The sequence below is a fragment of the Tyto alba genome, unplaced genomic scaffold, assembly GCF_018691265.1.
Source record: "Tyto alba isolate M040663 unplaced genomic scaffold, T.alba_DEE_v4.0 Super-Scaffold_22, whole genome shotgun sequence".
In the NCBI taxonomy this organism is placed as follows: Eukaryota; Metazoa; Chordata; class Aves; order Strigiformes; family Tytonidae; genus Tyto; species Tyto alba.
Window position 1 is genome coordinate 19,230,139 of NW_024881296.1, and position 17,293 is coordinate 19,247,431.

At 41.4% G+C, this 17,293-nt stretch overlaps 1 protein-coding gene across 7 annotated transcripts in view; it reads left to right on the top strand.

The window, feature by feature from the left end:
* GRM1 (glutamate metabotropic receptor 1) overlaps positions 1-17,019 on the top strand; it is a 198,477-nt gene extending 181,458 nt beyond the window's left edge. For 2 of the 7 annotated variants that reach the window (XM_042796093.1, XM_033011684.2), the window contains exon 9: positions 13,233-17,019. In XM_042796093.1, coding sequence (XP_042652027.1) covers positions 13,233-14,073 — 841 coding nt within the window. In that variant the 3' untranslated portion in view covers positions 14,074-17,019. Of the gene's footprint in view, positions 1-1,456; positions 1,496-2,562; positions 2,648-13,232 lie in introns of all 7 variants that reach the window. The other 5 variants (XM_042796096.1, XM_042796097.1, XM_042796098.1 and 2 more) reach the window with 5 other exon arrangements.
* The last annotated feature ends 274 nt before the right edge of the window (positions 17,020-17,293 follow it).

Genomic DNA, 17,293 nt, shown 5'->3' on the forward strand with positions numbered 1-17,293 from the left:
GCAGGAATTGCCCTTGAGAATACTGCACCAAAAATGACCTATTAATCCTCATATTGTAAAGATGGGTAGGCTACCTAGGTTTTTGGTAACCACAGAAATATGTGTGAAGTGTCATCATTGCCTGCATGACTGGGAGGAAGAAGAGGGGATACATTGTCATCATTAAAAACAGAAGGAAAAAGGAGAGGTGCAGAGATCAGGACACTAATTCTGAACAAGGGCTCTGCAATATTAGCGCACACTACTACTAAGACAAGGCAAGCCTATAAGGATACTTCCAATTGAATGTTTCAGAACAATTTTTTATTATTTATGAGGTTGACAGTGATTTGATAATTGCAAAATAATTCTCTGAAGTATAATCAACATATGCACTACATTTCCCATAACACTACAAATATACATTTTGCTATAAATCCAAATCCAAATTTTACTGAGGCATGAACCTTGAGACTTAGATCTGATTTCTGTCATGTATATGCTGTATATCACCATATGGGGATCCCCCTTGACCTTGACCAAAAGGCAGACCTCTGCTTTGATGAAGCTCGGCAGCATTTTAAAAACAGCCTCCCACAGAATGCAAACGTGGTGAGGCATTTGGGGGTTGCATTCTCTATTACATGTAATGTCTGTGTTTGATTTTGGCTGAGGAGCACAACTGCAGCCATGGTAAGGAAAGAGTTAATTGTATTTTGAACATGTTAGGAAGCATTTTGGACTGCTTGAGGAAGCAGGCTTCTTTCTTCCTTTCACATAAAAGGATTTCATAACAAGACCTACAGATGTCCAAAGCTTGGAGAGCAAAATGCTCTGAACTTCCTCCAGGGATATATCTGAATAAGAAGAAATACGGGGGGAGGGAACAAGGGGTGCAACTATGCCAGAAGAGAAAGCATACTACAGTAGCTGAGGAATGATAGCTGGCAAAGCCTGTTGACTCAGAAAGACCCAGATCCCAGTCAATACTTTGAAACAAAAGTCTTCCACCTTTTCCAAGGCCTGTGAGCAAGGCTCTCCATGGCTGTGTGCCCTCTATTGTGCATACAGCACCACACGTGTGTGAAATACATTTAAACTGGATTTTTCTCTCAGAAAGTCAACTGCATGTTGACGCTTGTTTTGTAAAATTAGCTCCCATAACTGAATACTAATTTCTGACTTTGAAAAAAAAGCAAGCACAGGAAGTTTTATTCTGCCAATAGATGAAGAAAACTGGAGGTCTGTAGAAATGTTGGATATTCTGTTTAATTGGAAGCTTAGTAATCTCTGTAACTTTAGTAGGGTGTAGGAGAGAGCATGGTAGAGAAGTTCCTAATTATGATCACCTTTAACTGTCAAATCTCAGAGATCTCATTACACCTAGTAAGGAATTTAATTATTCTAGGGATTTCAAAGTGACTAGGTTTATAAAATTGCTCAGCAGTATGTCTTATTTGTGTTTTATTCATAATAGTTCAGAAGTCATCTCAAGGCATCTACCTCTCCAAAATGGGTATGCATGTATTCTGTGTACATCACGCTGTGCTCCTGTGCTTTAGTATGTGGTGAGAAGAATGGCTTGTTTGGCTCATGAGCAGCTGTACTGAGTATGTAGTACATGCACATACCATCCATGAATCTGTTGTTTTGAGGTAAATAGAAGTCTGGCAAGCATGCACTATGATTGTTTGATGGGGAGAAATGCTGAATTTTGATTTGCATTTTATTTGCAATACAATGACAGGTTTTTTTTGCAGAAATTCATTAATACATTCCATGTGCAAAAATACCTGAGATTTTTGTCAAAGCACGTGCGTGTATGTATATATTGCTATTAATACTGGGGAAAACAAATAAGAGTTTGCATCCGCTTGATAGGATAAAGAAGAGGAGAAAAATGAAGTGAATATTGTCTTATATTAATGGCCCAAACCGCAATCTGCAATTGCTTTTTAAATTACCATTGCAGATAGGTCATCTAGGAAAATATTCATTTTGTGTCTACCTCAATAAGGCCAATATTTCCTTGAAATAAAAGAAGAACATACAGTGAAATCACATATAATGAAAGCTAGTGACTATTCAGCTAGACCTCAAAAGAAAAAGAAAGAAAAAATTTAGAAAAGCAGGCCAGGGGAATAAGAGACACAGGAAAAAGCAGGAGCTGAGAATATATTAAAAACTCCACCAACAAAAACTTTTGGTGATGTTTTTATAAATTATATATGAAAGGCAGATGCTCCCTTTTTGTCATTTCACCCTGCATTGAGAATACCAGGGGAGAAGTCCCTCTGACAGCTAGAAGCACAGCAGCCCTTGCCATTTGCTATGTAAAGTGCATCAGGGCTCAGCAGAGGAAGCAGGAATGAAAACCATGACAACATGTTTTAAACAGGACCGTGTCAGATCCAAGGAGAAATCTGTGTGGAAGCCGAGGTGACAAGAGGAGAAAAGACAGGAAAAACTCTCAGTGACCCTTAGGTGTAGGTCAGGGACAGGCACCCTATTGAGTGGTATAGCCACCATGTGTGCACATGTGTATAACCACTCACTGGGTGTCTTTTTCTTTTCAATCTTCAGGAAGAGGCAGCCAGAGTTCTCGCCCACCAGCCAGTGTCCGTCGGCACATGTGCAGCTTTGAAAAATCCCACACTGCAGTGAATGTGTAAGAGAAGCTGCATGACAAAGAGTGGTTTTACCCCTTGCTTTCTCTCTCTCATTGGTTTATCATGTCTAATGATGGGACAAATGTGGTGCATGCCATTAAAGATGGGAAATTTGATTATGTCCCCTGTTTTGCACAATGCCTTAATCTGATTGTCCAGATATGATGAAGAGGACACCAATTAATTTTTTTGCAGCTTTTACTTTTTTTTTTTTAAAAAAAAGCCTTGGATTTCATTTGTAAATGCCTACAACTTTGCAAATACATCCTTTTTTTTGTACTAATTTTATCTTCTTTTTCCATTTAGCCAACAATTTTTTTCTTTTCACAGTTTTGCATGGAGCTGACATTATCCTGCGTGCTTTAAACAACAATCTAGTGGCTGTCTCATGGCAAGACACCTTTGCTGTGCACAGCTCCTGCCAACTGTGCTTGTTAGTGAACTGCTGCTGCAGAGCCAGCAGAGGGAACACAAAAAACACTGGTTAGGTGGGATTCACAGAACAGGGAAATCATGATCAGGCACATGTGTATAAAACCAGCAGAATCTGTCCTAGGAACAAGCAGTCACTCTAAAGTATCTTTAAACGACAGCAAAGAAATTTTTCCTGTTATAATGTCTGAAAGATGCTCAGATTCTGCATAGTCTGTGTTCTGTGAAGGATAGCAAAGTTCAGCTCTTCAGACACAAGAAGTGCAAATGCTGTCCTCTGAGCAAACACAAACCCGGTGGAGAAAACATGCTAGCTGTTGCAGAAACAGAAAAGCCTCACCTCATTTCTTCCAGGTCAGATTTATGCTCATTTCCATCTGATAAACTGCAGATGTGAAATAGTCCTGCTCCCTGCCCCAGGGAAGGCTGTGCAGTGAGTAGGGGGAAAGCTGCCTGTGATGCACTGACACAGCGTTTTGAGCAGCGCCGACTCGCTACGGCCAGAGACGCTGCTCAGCTCCGCTAATCAGCAACAGAGCATCCTACCTCTGTATACGTCTCTGGCAGGCTGTGCTAGTTGCGGACAGGTAGAAATGATGTTAATTCAATCAGATCTGCCCCCTTTATGTGCAGATCAGAATAGATACATACAATGAATCATATATTTGGAGCAGTAGTGGTGGATTTACAGGGCCAGTGCGGCAATCAGATTTGCCAACCTGAAAGGCAAACTTTACAAAGGCAGTGTAAAGAGCAGTAGAATCACTTTGTTATTAGCTTGCAGTCCAACAACAGTATGCCCTTCTTTTCTGATCTGGAACAAGTGCTGCAGATTCCCAGGGCACAGATCACCAATTGTCTGTCTGGAAAGACTGATGATGAAATGGGAATTCAACACAGGCGTACCGTCAGGAGGCAAGCACGAATATAACAACAGACTATATTCAAAAAGCATGGGCACAAGCTGTAAAACTCCTGAGCACGGGGAAGGCTGAACCTCCTGCTTTTTGCATGACAATGTTTGGGATTTTTTTTTTCAGTTTGGAAAAAAAAAAAAATCCTCATCCACATGAGCTCCTGAGAAACACCTCTGGTGGGACTCCAACCAGTCAATGGGACTTCAGATGCTTGCGGCAGCTGCACAGATAAGAAAGGCTTTAAAAAGCAGCAGAGCTTTTCAGACCTGCTGAGCATGAAGCTTGCTCCTTTGGCTTCCCTGCCCGCCCCTGTCCCTCAGGCTTCCCTCTCCCTCCAGCCAGGAGGATGCTTTCAGAGGCCCACAGTGCTGCACTGTGGCCAGGGGAAGGGCACGTCCCTGATCAGCGGCTGACTGCCTGAGCTCCCTGTGGCCACGCGGCCCAGGCTGGGCAGTAGGCATGTGTCCATCATATCACTGGATGCCCCTCACCACCACCTGGCCTCATGCTGAATCTCACTCACCAGAACTGCAGCAGTTTGTGAGTCCGGAATTTCCTGAGGGAGCCCTGCTCGCTACCTCAACCTGCTAGTAATCACCACGAGTGCTATGATTTCCCCCACATTCATGTTACAAGCAATTGGATGTAGGGACTTGAAACTCTCTTGTGTTTTGACGTACACAACACTTAGCATCAGTTACTGTGGAAATGATCTCCATTCTCCATATGATCCTGGGGATGGTCAGAAATGCAGAACTATGAAAATACAGAATTATAAAAATCCATTATCATATTAAAAAGCTCAGAAACATCAGTTTCAAGTTCCAGGGCTCTTTTCTTCTGAAGCTGCACATTCGTTACCATGGAAAATTTCAGATACACCCAGAAAACCCACAGACTTTACTAACTGCTTTATCTACTGCAGCATATTAGGGAGAGCTGTATATTGCATACAAGGGGCCTTATGAGTAAGCTTCCTGTGGTATCTGGGTTAAGTTTGCACTCAAAATGCTGGCATGTTAAGGCAACTCTGGTGGCTCTTTGAGCACTGTTTAAACTGTTGGGATTTTATTTTATTCTCAAGTATACCAGAGAATCTGACAAGCTATAGTGGGAGAAAGACCTCATTGACCGCTACCTCTGCAAGGGCTGTGCACTTTTTGGTGATAAATATCCAGAGCAACGGGCTTTTACCAATTCATGAGAAATATATTTCTTTTCTCATACAGCTATTGGCCAGGAAATATTCTGGATTTTTAGTATAATTTTCCCCTTTTGTAATTTCATCTAAGGCTCTCAGTTGTGCATCTATATGCTATGTGAAATACCTTCCAGCCTTGATGCTAATGCCTTTCAGATGTTTGAAATCCAGCTGAACATATTCAGCTATTTTAGCTTCCTCTCACGCACTCTCTGTCCCTGATGTTTTTTTTGTTGCTGTTCTGAATACAGCTTCCAGTTTGTCAATATCTTTCTGGTAAAAAATGTGGTGCTGCAAATAATTTTCCATCAGAACCACAGAGGATTTCAGCAAGCAAGGAAAAACCTCCAACTGTCTTAATTACTATTAAACTGCATTTATAGGAAAGACCTCCTAATCTCAGGACGGTGGCATAGTGCTTTTGAATGGGTAACGCAGAATTCATGGGCTATTTTTGTGTTTTTATTATACTCAAAGTTCATTAATTAGCATTTCTTATTCAACAGCAGCTCTAGATCTTTTTCCATGATATTTCTTTCGATGCAACATTTTTTGAATGTTGTTGATTTTCACAGCCTTTCAGTCCTACAGACTATTTTGTATTATTTGCACCCACCTACACTCTTTGTAAATTAATTTCATTCTATCATTTTCTTCCTGCGTTCCTAAACTGCCCCGCTCCCTTTGCTCAAAACATTGCAATTTTCAGTTTTCAGGTTCTATTAGCTGTGCTCCTTCTCGAGCCTGTCTGATTAAATGCTTCAGCTCAGGTATTCTCATTGGCTGCACTGTCATATACATTTATCCAAAAGTGTAGCATGAGACACATCTTCAGATAACACAAATGTGCTTCTCCATTGAGATCAGAGGATCTATGATGATTTACACCATGCTTTTTCTACACACTAACTTTAAAATCCCTTAAAATATTTACAAAGGTGACCCAGTAGGATATATTCATTTTGAATATTTGGTGGGGTTTAATTATTAATAGCAATAAAATAAACATATACAAAAATCATTCCCTAATAAGAGCACTTTTTAAGTTCACTTTGATTTGCAGGTTTCCGATCTTGATTTCTTGAACACTGGAAGAATTCTCTTGTTATTTGAGACAAAATCTTTATTATCATGAACTTTGTAATACCTATTAGAATAAGATGTTTTCTCCAAGCACGACATTAGTATCCACTTGATATTTTTTTCACTGGTGAACCAACGTTTCTCTGCTAATAATTAGATGGATGACTGAAATGTGACATACCTTATATATATCAGATGAGACTAAAAATGTATAGTAGTAATTGTAATTAGTAGTCAGCCCTTCGTACACATTATCAGTGTAATATTCTCACACCTTTGTTGAGCTAGATAAAATCTGTGATACATGCTAAAGATCTAGGACTCCAGCTGCACTGAAGCATTGCAGTGAGCATCTCTCTTACCCCTCCCGAATTTATAGTTGTATAAAAGTGGCTATGTACATATACATAATTTTTACATCCCAAAGAAAATAAATCTGTTTACTTAGGGATATTTGGCTATATCTGAGCTGTTGGATTTGGGAGTACTTCCTCATCCCTGGGACCATGTGAGAGCCCAGCAGCAACCCAGTCCCACGGTATCACAAGCGTAAAGTGTGCAGCCCCACTCCTGGTTCCTGCTTTCCCTCTCTGGGTGACCAGGACGTAGAGGTGAGAGTGGGGGCTGGCACCCTCTGATCCTGCCCCAAGGGTGTGACCCCAACCTGGGGATGGAAACCAGGATCATGTCACAGGGTACTCAGGCTAGATGTGGCTACTGCATCCACGTTACAGACTTTATAATACTAATATTTCAACTTTAGAAAGAAAAAAAAATGGCAAAAATCAGTTATCACTACGCTCGATGCACATCAGAAGGCCTATGTGCAGCTTAGATCAAGTAATATTTAACCTTTCCATCAGAGTAACTAATGAGGGAAATTAATAGGTTGGATTTACTTGACATAAGGCAAAGGCAAGACAAAGAGTTGGAAAGGTGGCTCTGGACTTGTGTTCAGCCACAGAAACCCCAAGTCTCATCAGGTTCTGACCCTGCAAGACAGCCTGACAATGTTATGTTTTCCTGTATTTTGCGTAGCAGATTACATCATACATTTAAAACAGCTCTCTAATTTACATAGAACACTGTGTCCCATGCCTAAGGCAATTTTGCCCTAAAAAAAAAGGAAGGGGACCAACAAGGAAAAGTTAGCTTAGTAATTTAAATTTCCAGAAACAGAAGTGGGAGGTTAAACTTTGCTCTAATTATACAGCACCACCGAGACCGTTGGAATCACACTGTGAGAACTGTTGTAAGGTCCTCTTATCACCAAAATAGAGATTATGGTGCAAATGGACTAAGGCTGAAATTGGTTTCTGATTCTTTTTCTCTTTTAGGTGATAATATCAGGCAAAAAATCTGAGCATACACTAGATGGAAACTGTGGTCGATGATGGCTCCCTCACTCTTATGTGAGCCACAGAGAAGTTAAACCTGCGATAGTAAATGAGATGAGTTCCTAGAAGCAGTGTAGGGCTGACTGTGGCAGCTCTGAGAGGAGGGTCCTCATTAGCACAGGAAGATATTACTACCTTGGAATAAAAACAGTTCACTCCCTTAATCAAATTTCATGCCCCAGTGGCCTTACTGAAATTGAGACAATAATGGAAGAGACCTTGGGGATACCAGCAAAGAACCTGCAATGTGCTGCAGTGCGGGTACTAGTCTTAAATTTTAAGCTTGTTAACTTCGGTCCTGGGAACAACGAGGCTGCAGTGGGACAGAGCTTTGCTCAGGCTCATTACTGCTTCTTATGTGACTACAGGGTTGGAGGAAACTTGTGGATAGTTAACTGCCTTCCTGTGGGCAGGGCAGAAATCCCTCTGCCCGCTTCCCTAGGAGGGCATCCATCAGAAGCTGCTGTCTGGGCTGAGAAAGGTTTTGTCCAATGCACAGCTTTCAGATGGGGCCTATCCTTTGCCCTGCTTCCCTGCTGTCTCTGAAGGGTGGTCACCTCTGTGTAAGGGCACGGGGACGGCCCGGCGCCTGCTGCTTTGTGGAGCACAGTTGTCAGACGACCGGGAACTGTGCCCTGCTCTGTGAAGGTGGGAGCATCGTTTGTTGGCTGGGCAGTACCTGACACTGACCTTGTCTGGCTGCTGATAACATACTTCAGGGTTTGGTTTGGACCTAATTTTTGCTGACAAAGTTGATAGACCTTTCTCAGGTTGCATTTAGTTTACAGTCCTAAGATTTTATCTTTGCAGAAGGGACCGCTAGGTTATCCCCAATGCTTCCTACTGGCTGTGGCATTTCAGTTACTATAGTGACTACAAGGAGGTAAGTTTGGCCAAAGCATCAGTCTGACAATGAAAAAAAAGAGAACGTACATCACTTCTCCTACAGTTTCTTCCACTAGTTAATTGCTATTGCTGCTTTAAAAAAAACCCCAGCCTTATATCATAAATCTGTGCTCCAAATCTTGTCCAACACCACCAGGCTGGCCCAAATGACTGTATCACTCATCTCAGCAAGTTTAAGATGCTTCCTCAGCTCATGGTCACTCGGAGAAGATAACAGACCACAACTCTGGCACCTCAAAGGGATGAAAAGGGATGAATTCTAACATATCAAGGAATGTCCTATCCTTTTTAACTGGAAGGGCTCTTTCTCAAGAATTTTGCCTGAGTGAATCTCCAGCTGTTTCACCCTGCCAGTGACAAGAACTGCATCAGATGAGGAGCCATTTCCCAACACGCGGGTTCCTAAAGTTAGCCTCATTAGAGCACATATTACTCTGTTTAACCTTTTCATGTTCAAGGCAAAAAAGACAAAGGGTCAGTCACACAAGACTGAAAAGCCATCTAATTCTCTATGCTCTGGACCTCAGGCTATAGCTTCACTGGTGAGAAGATCAGGGACTTGTACAGAATAACTTACCTCAGACCACTGGGGCCATCATCTCCCACCTCAGGAGCATTCAGCCTCTAAGATGTAAAGAAACCGTTGCTATCCAGTGCCTAAAGTAACACATCTTCAGGACCCTGCAGTGTTGGGAGGAACCAATTGTTGTGGGGTGCTCAGACTTGACAGTGCTCCAAGGAAGCCAACAAGGGCAAATCCTCCAGGCACTGGTAGGAGCAGGACTCTGTTCTTGGCCTGTGACTGGGCTTAAGTCTGGGACACTCCTAGTCACAAGCAGGAGCAGGATTTTGGGCAGCTGGAGATACTTAACAATGAACAGTGAGCCATCTAACCAGCTGTAGGCATGTCCTACAGCTGGACAGGGGTATTTTGGACCATAGTCTCAGATTTGGGTACATCAGTTCTTCTAAAGGATTTTTGCAATTAACAATTAAGGGCTGAAATTGTTTTCCTGCTTGTGTCTATAATCATCAGCTGAAAGTATCTGAAAATGACTGCCCCAGAGTCATGCAGAGAGTACGTTGTAAAGATCGATGTGTGTATTAACACTTTGAATTATCAAAAATAGTGAAAAATCTGCTCATGAAACTAATAAAAAATTACGCAAGAAATATACTTGTGTCTATTCCCCCAAAATACAAAGCCCTAGGCAAAGCTGTTGTGAAAATTAAGAAACAGCAGCTAAATTCATTGTAATGTCCTTGCATATAAAGCAAAAGCAAGCCCATCTTATGTGTTGATAGGATATCCAAGAACCTGTCTGAACATTTAGGCTAGATACAAGGATTTGAAGAAATAGTACTTGGAGTGTTACACTGAGATACACACCTACAAGGTTCCCTTAAGATCCCTTGAGGTTCCGAGGAGTGCATTTCTAGGCTGTAAGCATGAGGTCTAAATCCTATGAGAAATTTTATAAAGGAGAGAGAAAGTTAGGAAAGGCAAATAAATACACGATGGACATGAAATGGGTAACCATCCTATGAAAAAAGCAAGAAAACATCAGTTAGTCCCACCTCATCACTGTGCAGTTTTTCAATACCCAGCTGTGATTTGGCTTGGCGCCCTCTCCTGCCTTTGTGTGGAAAAATCATCCCTTCTCCCATTATACCAGGCAGATTATTTTGATCTTCACCTTCTCCCACGGATGCTTCCTTCAAAAAGAAGGTGACAACCACTTAGCGAATGGTGACCATGCATCCCACATGCAGTCAGGATTGTCATCATCGCTTTGCACAAGTGAGTTGACTATTATCTCGCCAAAATTTGCTTTTCGTCTAAATGTCGATTAATGCCATTCAAGATGGCTGGTCTTTGTTCTAGGATAACAAGTATTTTTCTTGCACGTTAATTGTTAATTCTGCCTGAATGTGTCAATCTCGGTGTGACTCCCTACCAGCTGTCCAGCAAGACAGAGCCCAGGTTTTTCTGTGAGTCTTGTGACTCCATCAATCACATGACTCATTAACAGGTTAATGGTGCACGGATACAACAAGGAGAGCAAGGTGAGGGAAAGAGCTGGTACAAGAGACTGAGGAGAATGGTAACAAAAAAGAGAAATTTCCCGGTGGAAATTGCCAGATTGACCCCACAGAGAGACACTGTGGTTCTAAAGCTGTTTGTCACAAGGCCATGGGAGTGATGAGCAGTGAGGTCTGGCAAGCAGAGGCAAGGCACTTCGGCAGCACCAGCTTTCCCCACAGAGCAAGTAGATAACAGACAAATCCTGATTAAGTGGTTTGTTCACATTTGGGTATTGCAGTCCCAGCACAGTTTGATTTAAGTACAGCTGTTGACTTGGACTCGATTAAGTACATTATGGAGAGTGCTACAGAAGAAAGAAGTCAGAAGAGCAGAATTTGAGAGTGAGGGGGAAGAAAATTAACTGAATAAGAGGAAGATCTGAAGACAGAGGTAGTGTGTTCCTTAAAATAGCAGTGCTTGCCTTTGATGTAAAATACAAAATCTTGGGAACAAAATGAGATAAGGGACTAAACAGATGGTGTGAGGAGGGATTCAAAATTGAGATGATGCACCAGAGCTAGATATGAAGAAATAAATGATGCAGAAGTGGACTTAGCATAAGAGACAGCAGATAATCATAATGGTTTTTTCAGAAAAGCCCTTTGCAGTATTTGTAAGCTATAGCATCAGCAAACTATAATATGAGAGCACTTGTCTTATTTTCCTCTCTACAAGAAGAGACTTGTTTTGAAGTGAAAGCAGACAAAATGTGTTTCTGTGTGAAGAGTTTGTAGATCTTGGTATATTAAAATACTACTTTAAAAATCTTTCACACCCAACAGTTACATTCATTTGCTTATCTCAATAACACTTCAAAACAATGTCACATCACAACTCATTTTGATCAAAACAGGAATGCTTCTAAACTATTCTTATCTTTTAATTGATCGCTATAATATAGAGGTTTCATTCTTCAGCTGGGAACTTGGCTTTTTCTCCCTCTAGGTTAAAGCTCTAAATCCAAACAGCTCCAGGTCCTACCAAGAACATGCTTTGGGGAGTTATGAATTTTTTAGATTGTCCCTTGCTTGTGAGTGACTTCCCACAGAGGTGGTGAGTCACAGGTCCAGCGTTTGGAGCCTAGAGTTGGAGATGAACTTCCCAGCTTGGATCCGTCTCAGATTCTTTTTTCTCCAGGAGTATTTACCATTTAGCAGAAAAGTGCCACGTTGTTATGTACTTTTTTTTTTTTTCTGTTTTGCCAGATTTACAACTTTATCTGTGTTATACCAGTTTCTTCCAGCTATGTCAAAGTCAGTCAATAGGTTTTTTTACAAAATTCAACTGGTAATTATTTACTCCCTGAAAAAGAGAAGCACAGGAATCTGAGCAAGGAAAGACAAAATACTTAGAGCAGTACTGCAGGCTGTCTGTAAGGGAAGCGATCTCCCCTGGTGTGTGCAGTAGCAGGAGGCAACACCGTTGTGCCAGCCTCCCACCCAGATTGCCTCCCACCTGCACTGAAATCACAGGGTCTGAAATTTATCCTTTGTTTACTTCTGCCCCCTGAGGGATGAAACTCTGAGATAAGGCTTCTTCGCATAAATCATCTCAGAATTTCACTCCCTCTCTAGTTTCCACCCAGGTGATGTATATTATAATTTGTGAATGAACTCTACTGCCTGACCTGCAATTAAACAGTTGCTTGGTCCTCTTAAGCACTGCTCAGCTCCCTGTCCCACCAACTGCTAATGAGGTACCACTCTGATTTGAGTGCTGCTCCCTGCAAAGGTACAGGGAAATGCAAAAAAACAACAGTTCCTCAGGGACAGACCTGACCCTCGGGTCCTCACCCAGCCAAACATCCCAGTGTTTTGATGGGATCCAGCTCACATGCGGAGTCGGAGGGGTCGATGCACTGTGATAATGTCACTACTTGTTCCTCCACCCGCACAAACCAACAGTGTTGAATCCCAGCATTTTATCCTGATTTGTAAATAATAGTCACTCAGGAAGAACATTTGCCTCCTACCTGATGGAGGCCCTGGGAGTCCTTCATTTCTGTAATAGCTAATCCGTTCCTAAATGCAAAGGGGGTGACAGGGAATAAAAAGGAAAGGAGGGGTTAGTAACAATTCCTCTCTCTACCCAGAATGCCAAAGGCTAAGGCTGTGGGTTGTTTTTCTTCCAACAGTTTGAAAATATTTCCTATAAGCTGTAAATCAGACTTAATTACAGCTCTTCCGGTGACGTTTTTCCCCTTTTTTTTTTCCTTCCCCCCTGCAAGGTGGGGTGAACAAACCTAGATGCAAAATGACATAGCTAGAGTCTTCGACACACTGCCAGCCCTCCCAGGGCCCTTCCCACGGGTTAGGCTTTTCAGTCTGGCTGTAGGGTGGGTAACCAGCAGGGAGTAATTGCCTTTGGATGAAAATCACAGTAATTGTTGCTGTTAAAAGACACTGTTGTTTCCTTGTAGTATTTCTGGGAGGACACGAAGAACTGGAAGTGGGAGGCTTATTAATGAGGCAAAGCAATCAGTATTTTTGTAGGCTTGTTTTTTATACTGCCCATCTCTGCGTAACGTAAATGCAAATAAACCCATCTTTATTTTATTCATAGTTCTAATGGAAAGTCTGTGTCATGGTCTGAACCAGGTGGAAGACAAGCTCCCAAGGGGGAACACACGTGGCACAGACTCTCAGTGCATGTGAAGAGCCAGGAGACAGGGTGCAATCAGACAGCGGTGATCAAACCCCTCACTAAAAGCTACCATGGCCAAAGCAAGAGCCTGACTTTTACCGACATCAGCAGTAAGACTCTGTACAATGTGGTGGAGGAAGAAGACAGAGAGCCTGTTCGCCTCAACCAGCCCAGCAGCCCCTCCATGGTGGTGCACAGGCGGGTGGCGACAACCCCCCCGCTGCAGGCCACAGTAGAGGAGACCCACCTCTTTTTGCCCGATCAGCCCCCCAAGACTCTACCCCTGCAGCCGCGGTCTCTCATGGACCAGCTGCAAGGAGTGGTCAACAAGTTTGCCACTGGCATCCCCGACTTCAACGCCGTCCTCCCTGGGCCTGGCTTGGGGAACGGCATGCGGCCCCCTTACCAGCCCCCCCTGCCACAGCAGCCACCCCTGCCACCTCTCCAGGTGGCCTCCTTCAGTGAGGAGACCCTGTCTCCCCCAGCTGAGGAAGTGGAGAGCGAGAAGCTGAAGCTCATTCAGGGATATGTCTACAAGAAGAACCCAGAGGAGGAGGAGGATGAGGAGCCGGCGACCAGCAAACTGACTCTGGAAGACTCTCCAGCACTGACACCCCCATCCCCTTTCCGGGATTCGGTGGCTTCAGGCAGCTCTGTGCCCAGCTCCCCCGTGTCAGAGTCGGTGCTCTGCACCCCCCCAGATGTGACCTATGCCTCTGTCATCCTGAGAGATTATAAGCAAAGCTCGTCCACCCTGTAGACACTGCAAGAGACAAGACGAGAAGGACTTTGGCAGCTGCCTGCTGGGAGGTCCTGGGGAAAGAGGTCTCCCAGGGCTGAGGGGAGAGAGACCAGAGAATAAAGTCATATATGACAGGGCAAAAACTTCATCCTGCACTTAATAAAAGGAAAGAAAAAGAAAAAAAAATCCATTCTGAGGGCTCAAAATTCTCTAGCTGTTAAAAATAAAAATACTGTACTTTGAGAAAATGATAGGAAACCATAACAAAGCACAAACCCAAGAGACAACTTCTATAGCAAAAAAAAAAAAAAAAAAGAATAAACACACAGGACAGAAAAATAATAATCACACTTAGTCACACCCTCTCTTGGCAACGCTTGAAAAGGACTCTGGTGTGACCTGGAGAAGTCATTAGCACATCTCATGACTGCTGTCTGTCTGCTACAGAAGCAACACACCCAGGAGCTGGAAGGGCGGAGTGCTGTGAGGAGGAACAAAGCTACTTGTATATGAGACATATATTTTTTTCCTGGTTTCTATTGGTGATATGACTGTGTAATGTGATTGGGGGAGAGGAGCTGAGATAATCTGAAAGCACACGGCTCTTACTGACTTTTGTCTGAACAATTTGTTCTTCATACTAGGCTGCTTTTTGGGGGATCTGGGCTTTTTTTAACACTGATTGTGAACCGAGCAAGAGATATGATCAAATTAAGACTCCAGAATTTTCTGAAGAAAGCCCTTGCTGTAGTACTTGTAATATGATAAGGACTGAGAAAAACTGCCCTTTTGTATAAGATTGCAAACCATGTGGCTAAACAGTTACACAACATTTCCTGTAGCAGAACAATATTTACTGACTAACTTTTCATAATACAACATATTTGCCATGTGATTACATCATTCCTTTGCGTTACTCTGGAATCAAATGCATTGGAAAATAGCTGTATACTTAGAGCAACAACTATTACTCTGAAGGAAAGGCAATTCCATACTGGGGGTTATAGAGTCAGTCTCGAAGTAAAAGAGTGAGCGTACGTTTGTGTTTCTGTATGCGTGTGTGTGGTATGTGTGAAGTGTAATATCCAATAATTACCACTGGAACATTGTCGTATATACTATGAATATTTTTATGTTTAAATCATGTTTTATATCTCATTGTTACAAATATTCGATAGATGTTTGGAGGTTTGTATGCTGTGCTAACACATTCTTTTCATATACAAGCTGAAACAATTGTTACCCTTATAATAGGGTGCTTTATTTTACAAATATTTTATGAAGTAGACATATGGTATTAATAAACCAGTGCATTGAAAACTTGTTATTTTACATGTTTGCAACAAGTGTGGTTAACAAAAAAAAAAAAAAAAAAAAAAAACACAAAAAGAAAAAAGTCTGTTTTAGAAATCTTGCGCATGCCAGTATAAAGGCAAGACATGAAAAGTAATAAAACTATTTTATTGCTTTGGATAATTTAAAATAAAATTATGTCCGGACAGGAAATTTCATCAGTGCTTAATGTGTGCATAAAATCCCGAGATTTGTCATAAACAGTTCTTTTAATCTCTTTACGATGTTTAGTTGTGTGTTCTTTTCATACACTTTCACTTCTATTTAATATATAATGTTGAATCTTCTAGGCAGCTGTAGTTCTGTCATTCATTCTTCCTCCTCCTCTATCCTTCATCTGTTTCCTGGGGATGGGCCTAATCCAAAACTCCCTAATGGCTGGCATGTTCAAAGTCCAGGTCTAATTTCTGTGTCTTGAACTTAATTATACTTATTATTACCCTATTTATAAATGTGCATAATATACATATACAGGACAGGATTTTAGCTGCTATGATCTTTTATTGTGCTGTCAAATTTAGCTGAGGATCTGTTCCACAGTTCTACACTTAATTTCCAAAGATATTTTTAAGGAAACTCTTAATGATAATATAGTTGCAAAATCTGGTTTTAACCATGCTTGTTGTGAATATTCTATCAGGGTTTTTCTGAAGTTAGCATATTTCTACTCTTTTTCTTTCTTTTCACTTGAATTTTAAGAATTCCTGCTGCCAGTCACCAATTCTCCTCTGAAAATCCCAATCTCATTGTTTTGCTCTAATTATATAGTAGTGGTATTGGAAGGTTTGGCTGGTGCTCAAAACCAGATAGAGCCTTTTTTCCTCATCCTCTTTTCACGATGCTTGCTCCTTTCAATATGACTAGGGGCCAATTGCTATCATTGTCCTGATGTAAAAAGCATGAAATGACTTTGCCCAAAGACAGGGTTATGTCTTTGTCAGCAGATTGATGTCTCTATAATGAACTAAAGACACATGAGGGTCAGCTCGTTGATTTTTGTCTGCTTGGGGATTTTAGGGGGGATATTTTTTGTTGTTGTTTCTATTTTTTAATGCTGATTACTCATTAAAGCAATGAGAATATTGCCACATTTTCTTTGCTGATCACTGCACTGGCAGTGAATTCTATCTTCTTATAATCTTAGTATAAGATTTGTTGTGCTGTTTCCAAAAATGTATGTTGTCAGTAGCACAGAATCAGTACTAGGAAGCCAAGCTTTGAAGAAATGAGATAAGAAAAAGAAACATAACGTATTGTATATATGGGGAGATGGCAATGTGGCAAGGTACTATATTGTTTTCATATCTGTCTGCTTTGAACATATTAAGCACTGATTTTATTACTGCAGTGTAATTATATCATGAGTAGGAGTTTTCTTGAAATTCAGTATATTAGCTTTTAGTTTGTAATTGTTAAAACTGGAAACATACACATACATAAATATATCTAAAGAGCAAGAACTCACCTTGTGTATGTAGTTGTATGAGCTATGAAGCTTCCTGTAAAAGTTCTCTCTTTTGGTCTGTCAAATGCTTGATGAAAACTGCCTTTTTGTCAAAATGATCTTGAAAATGCTGTAAAATAAATATTTTCTAATTATTATTTAAAAATCAAATGCCAAGATTTTTAATTTTTGCTTCTTAAGTAGAAAGTAGCCATGTCTAGTAACTAATTGTTTCAGGGCTTTTCAGTGTTTTGCGAGAGAGATGGCGGGATGCTCAAATGGAGGTAGGTAATGGTTAGATTGTGGCATGTCAGTGAGACGGTGGAGAGTTGGGAGATTTTTGTTTAGAAAACAAACCCCAGCTTTTTGGCTTCCTAATAAAAATCAGGAGCACCATAGGTATGCATTTGGGCTGACACATAGAAGAGAATTCAATGGAAA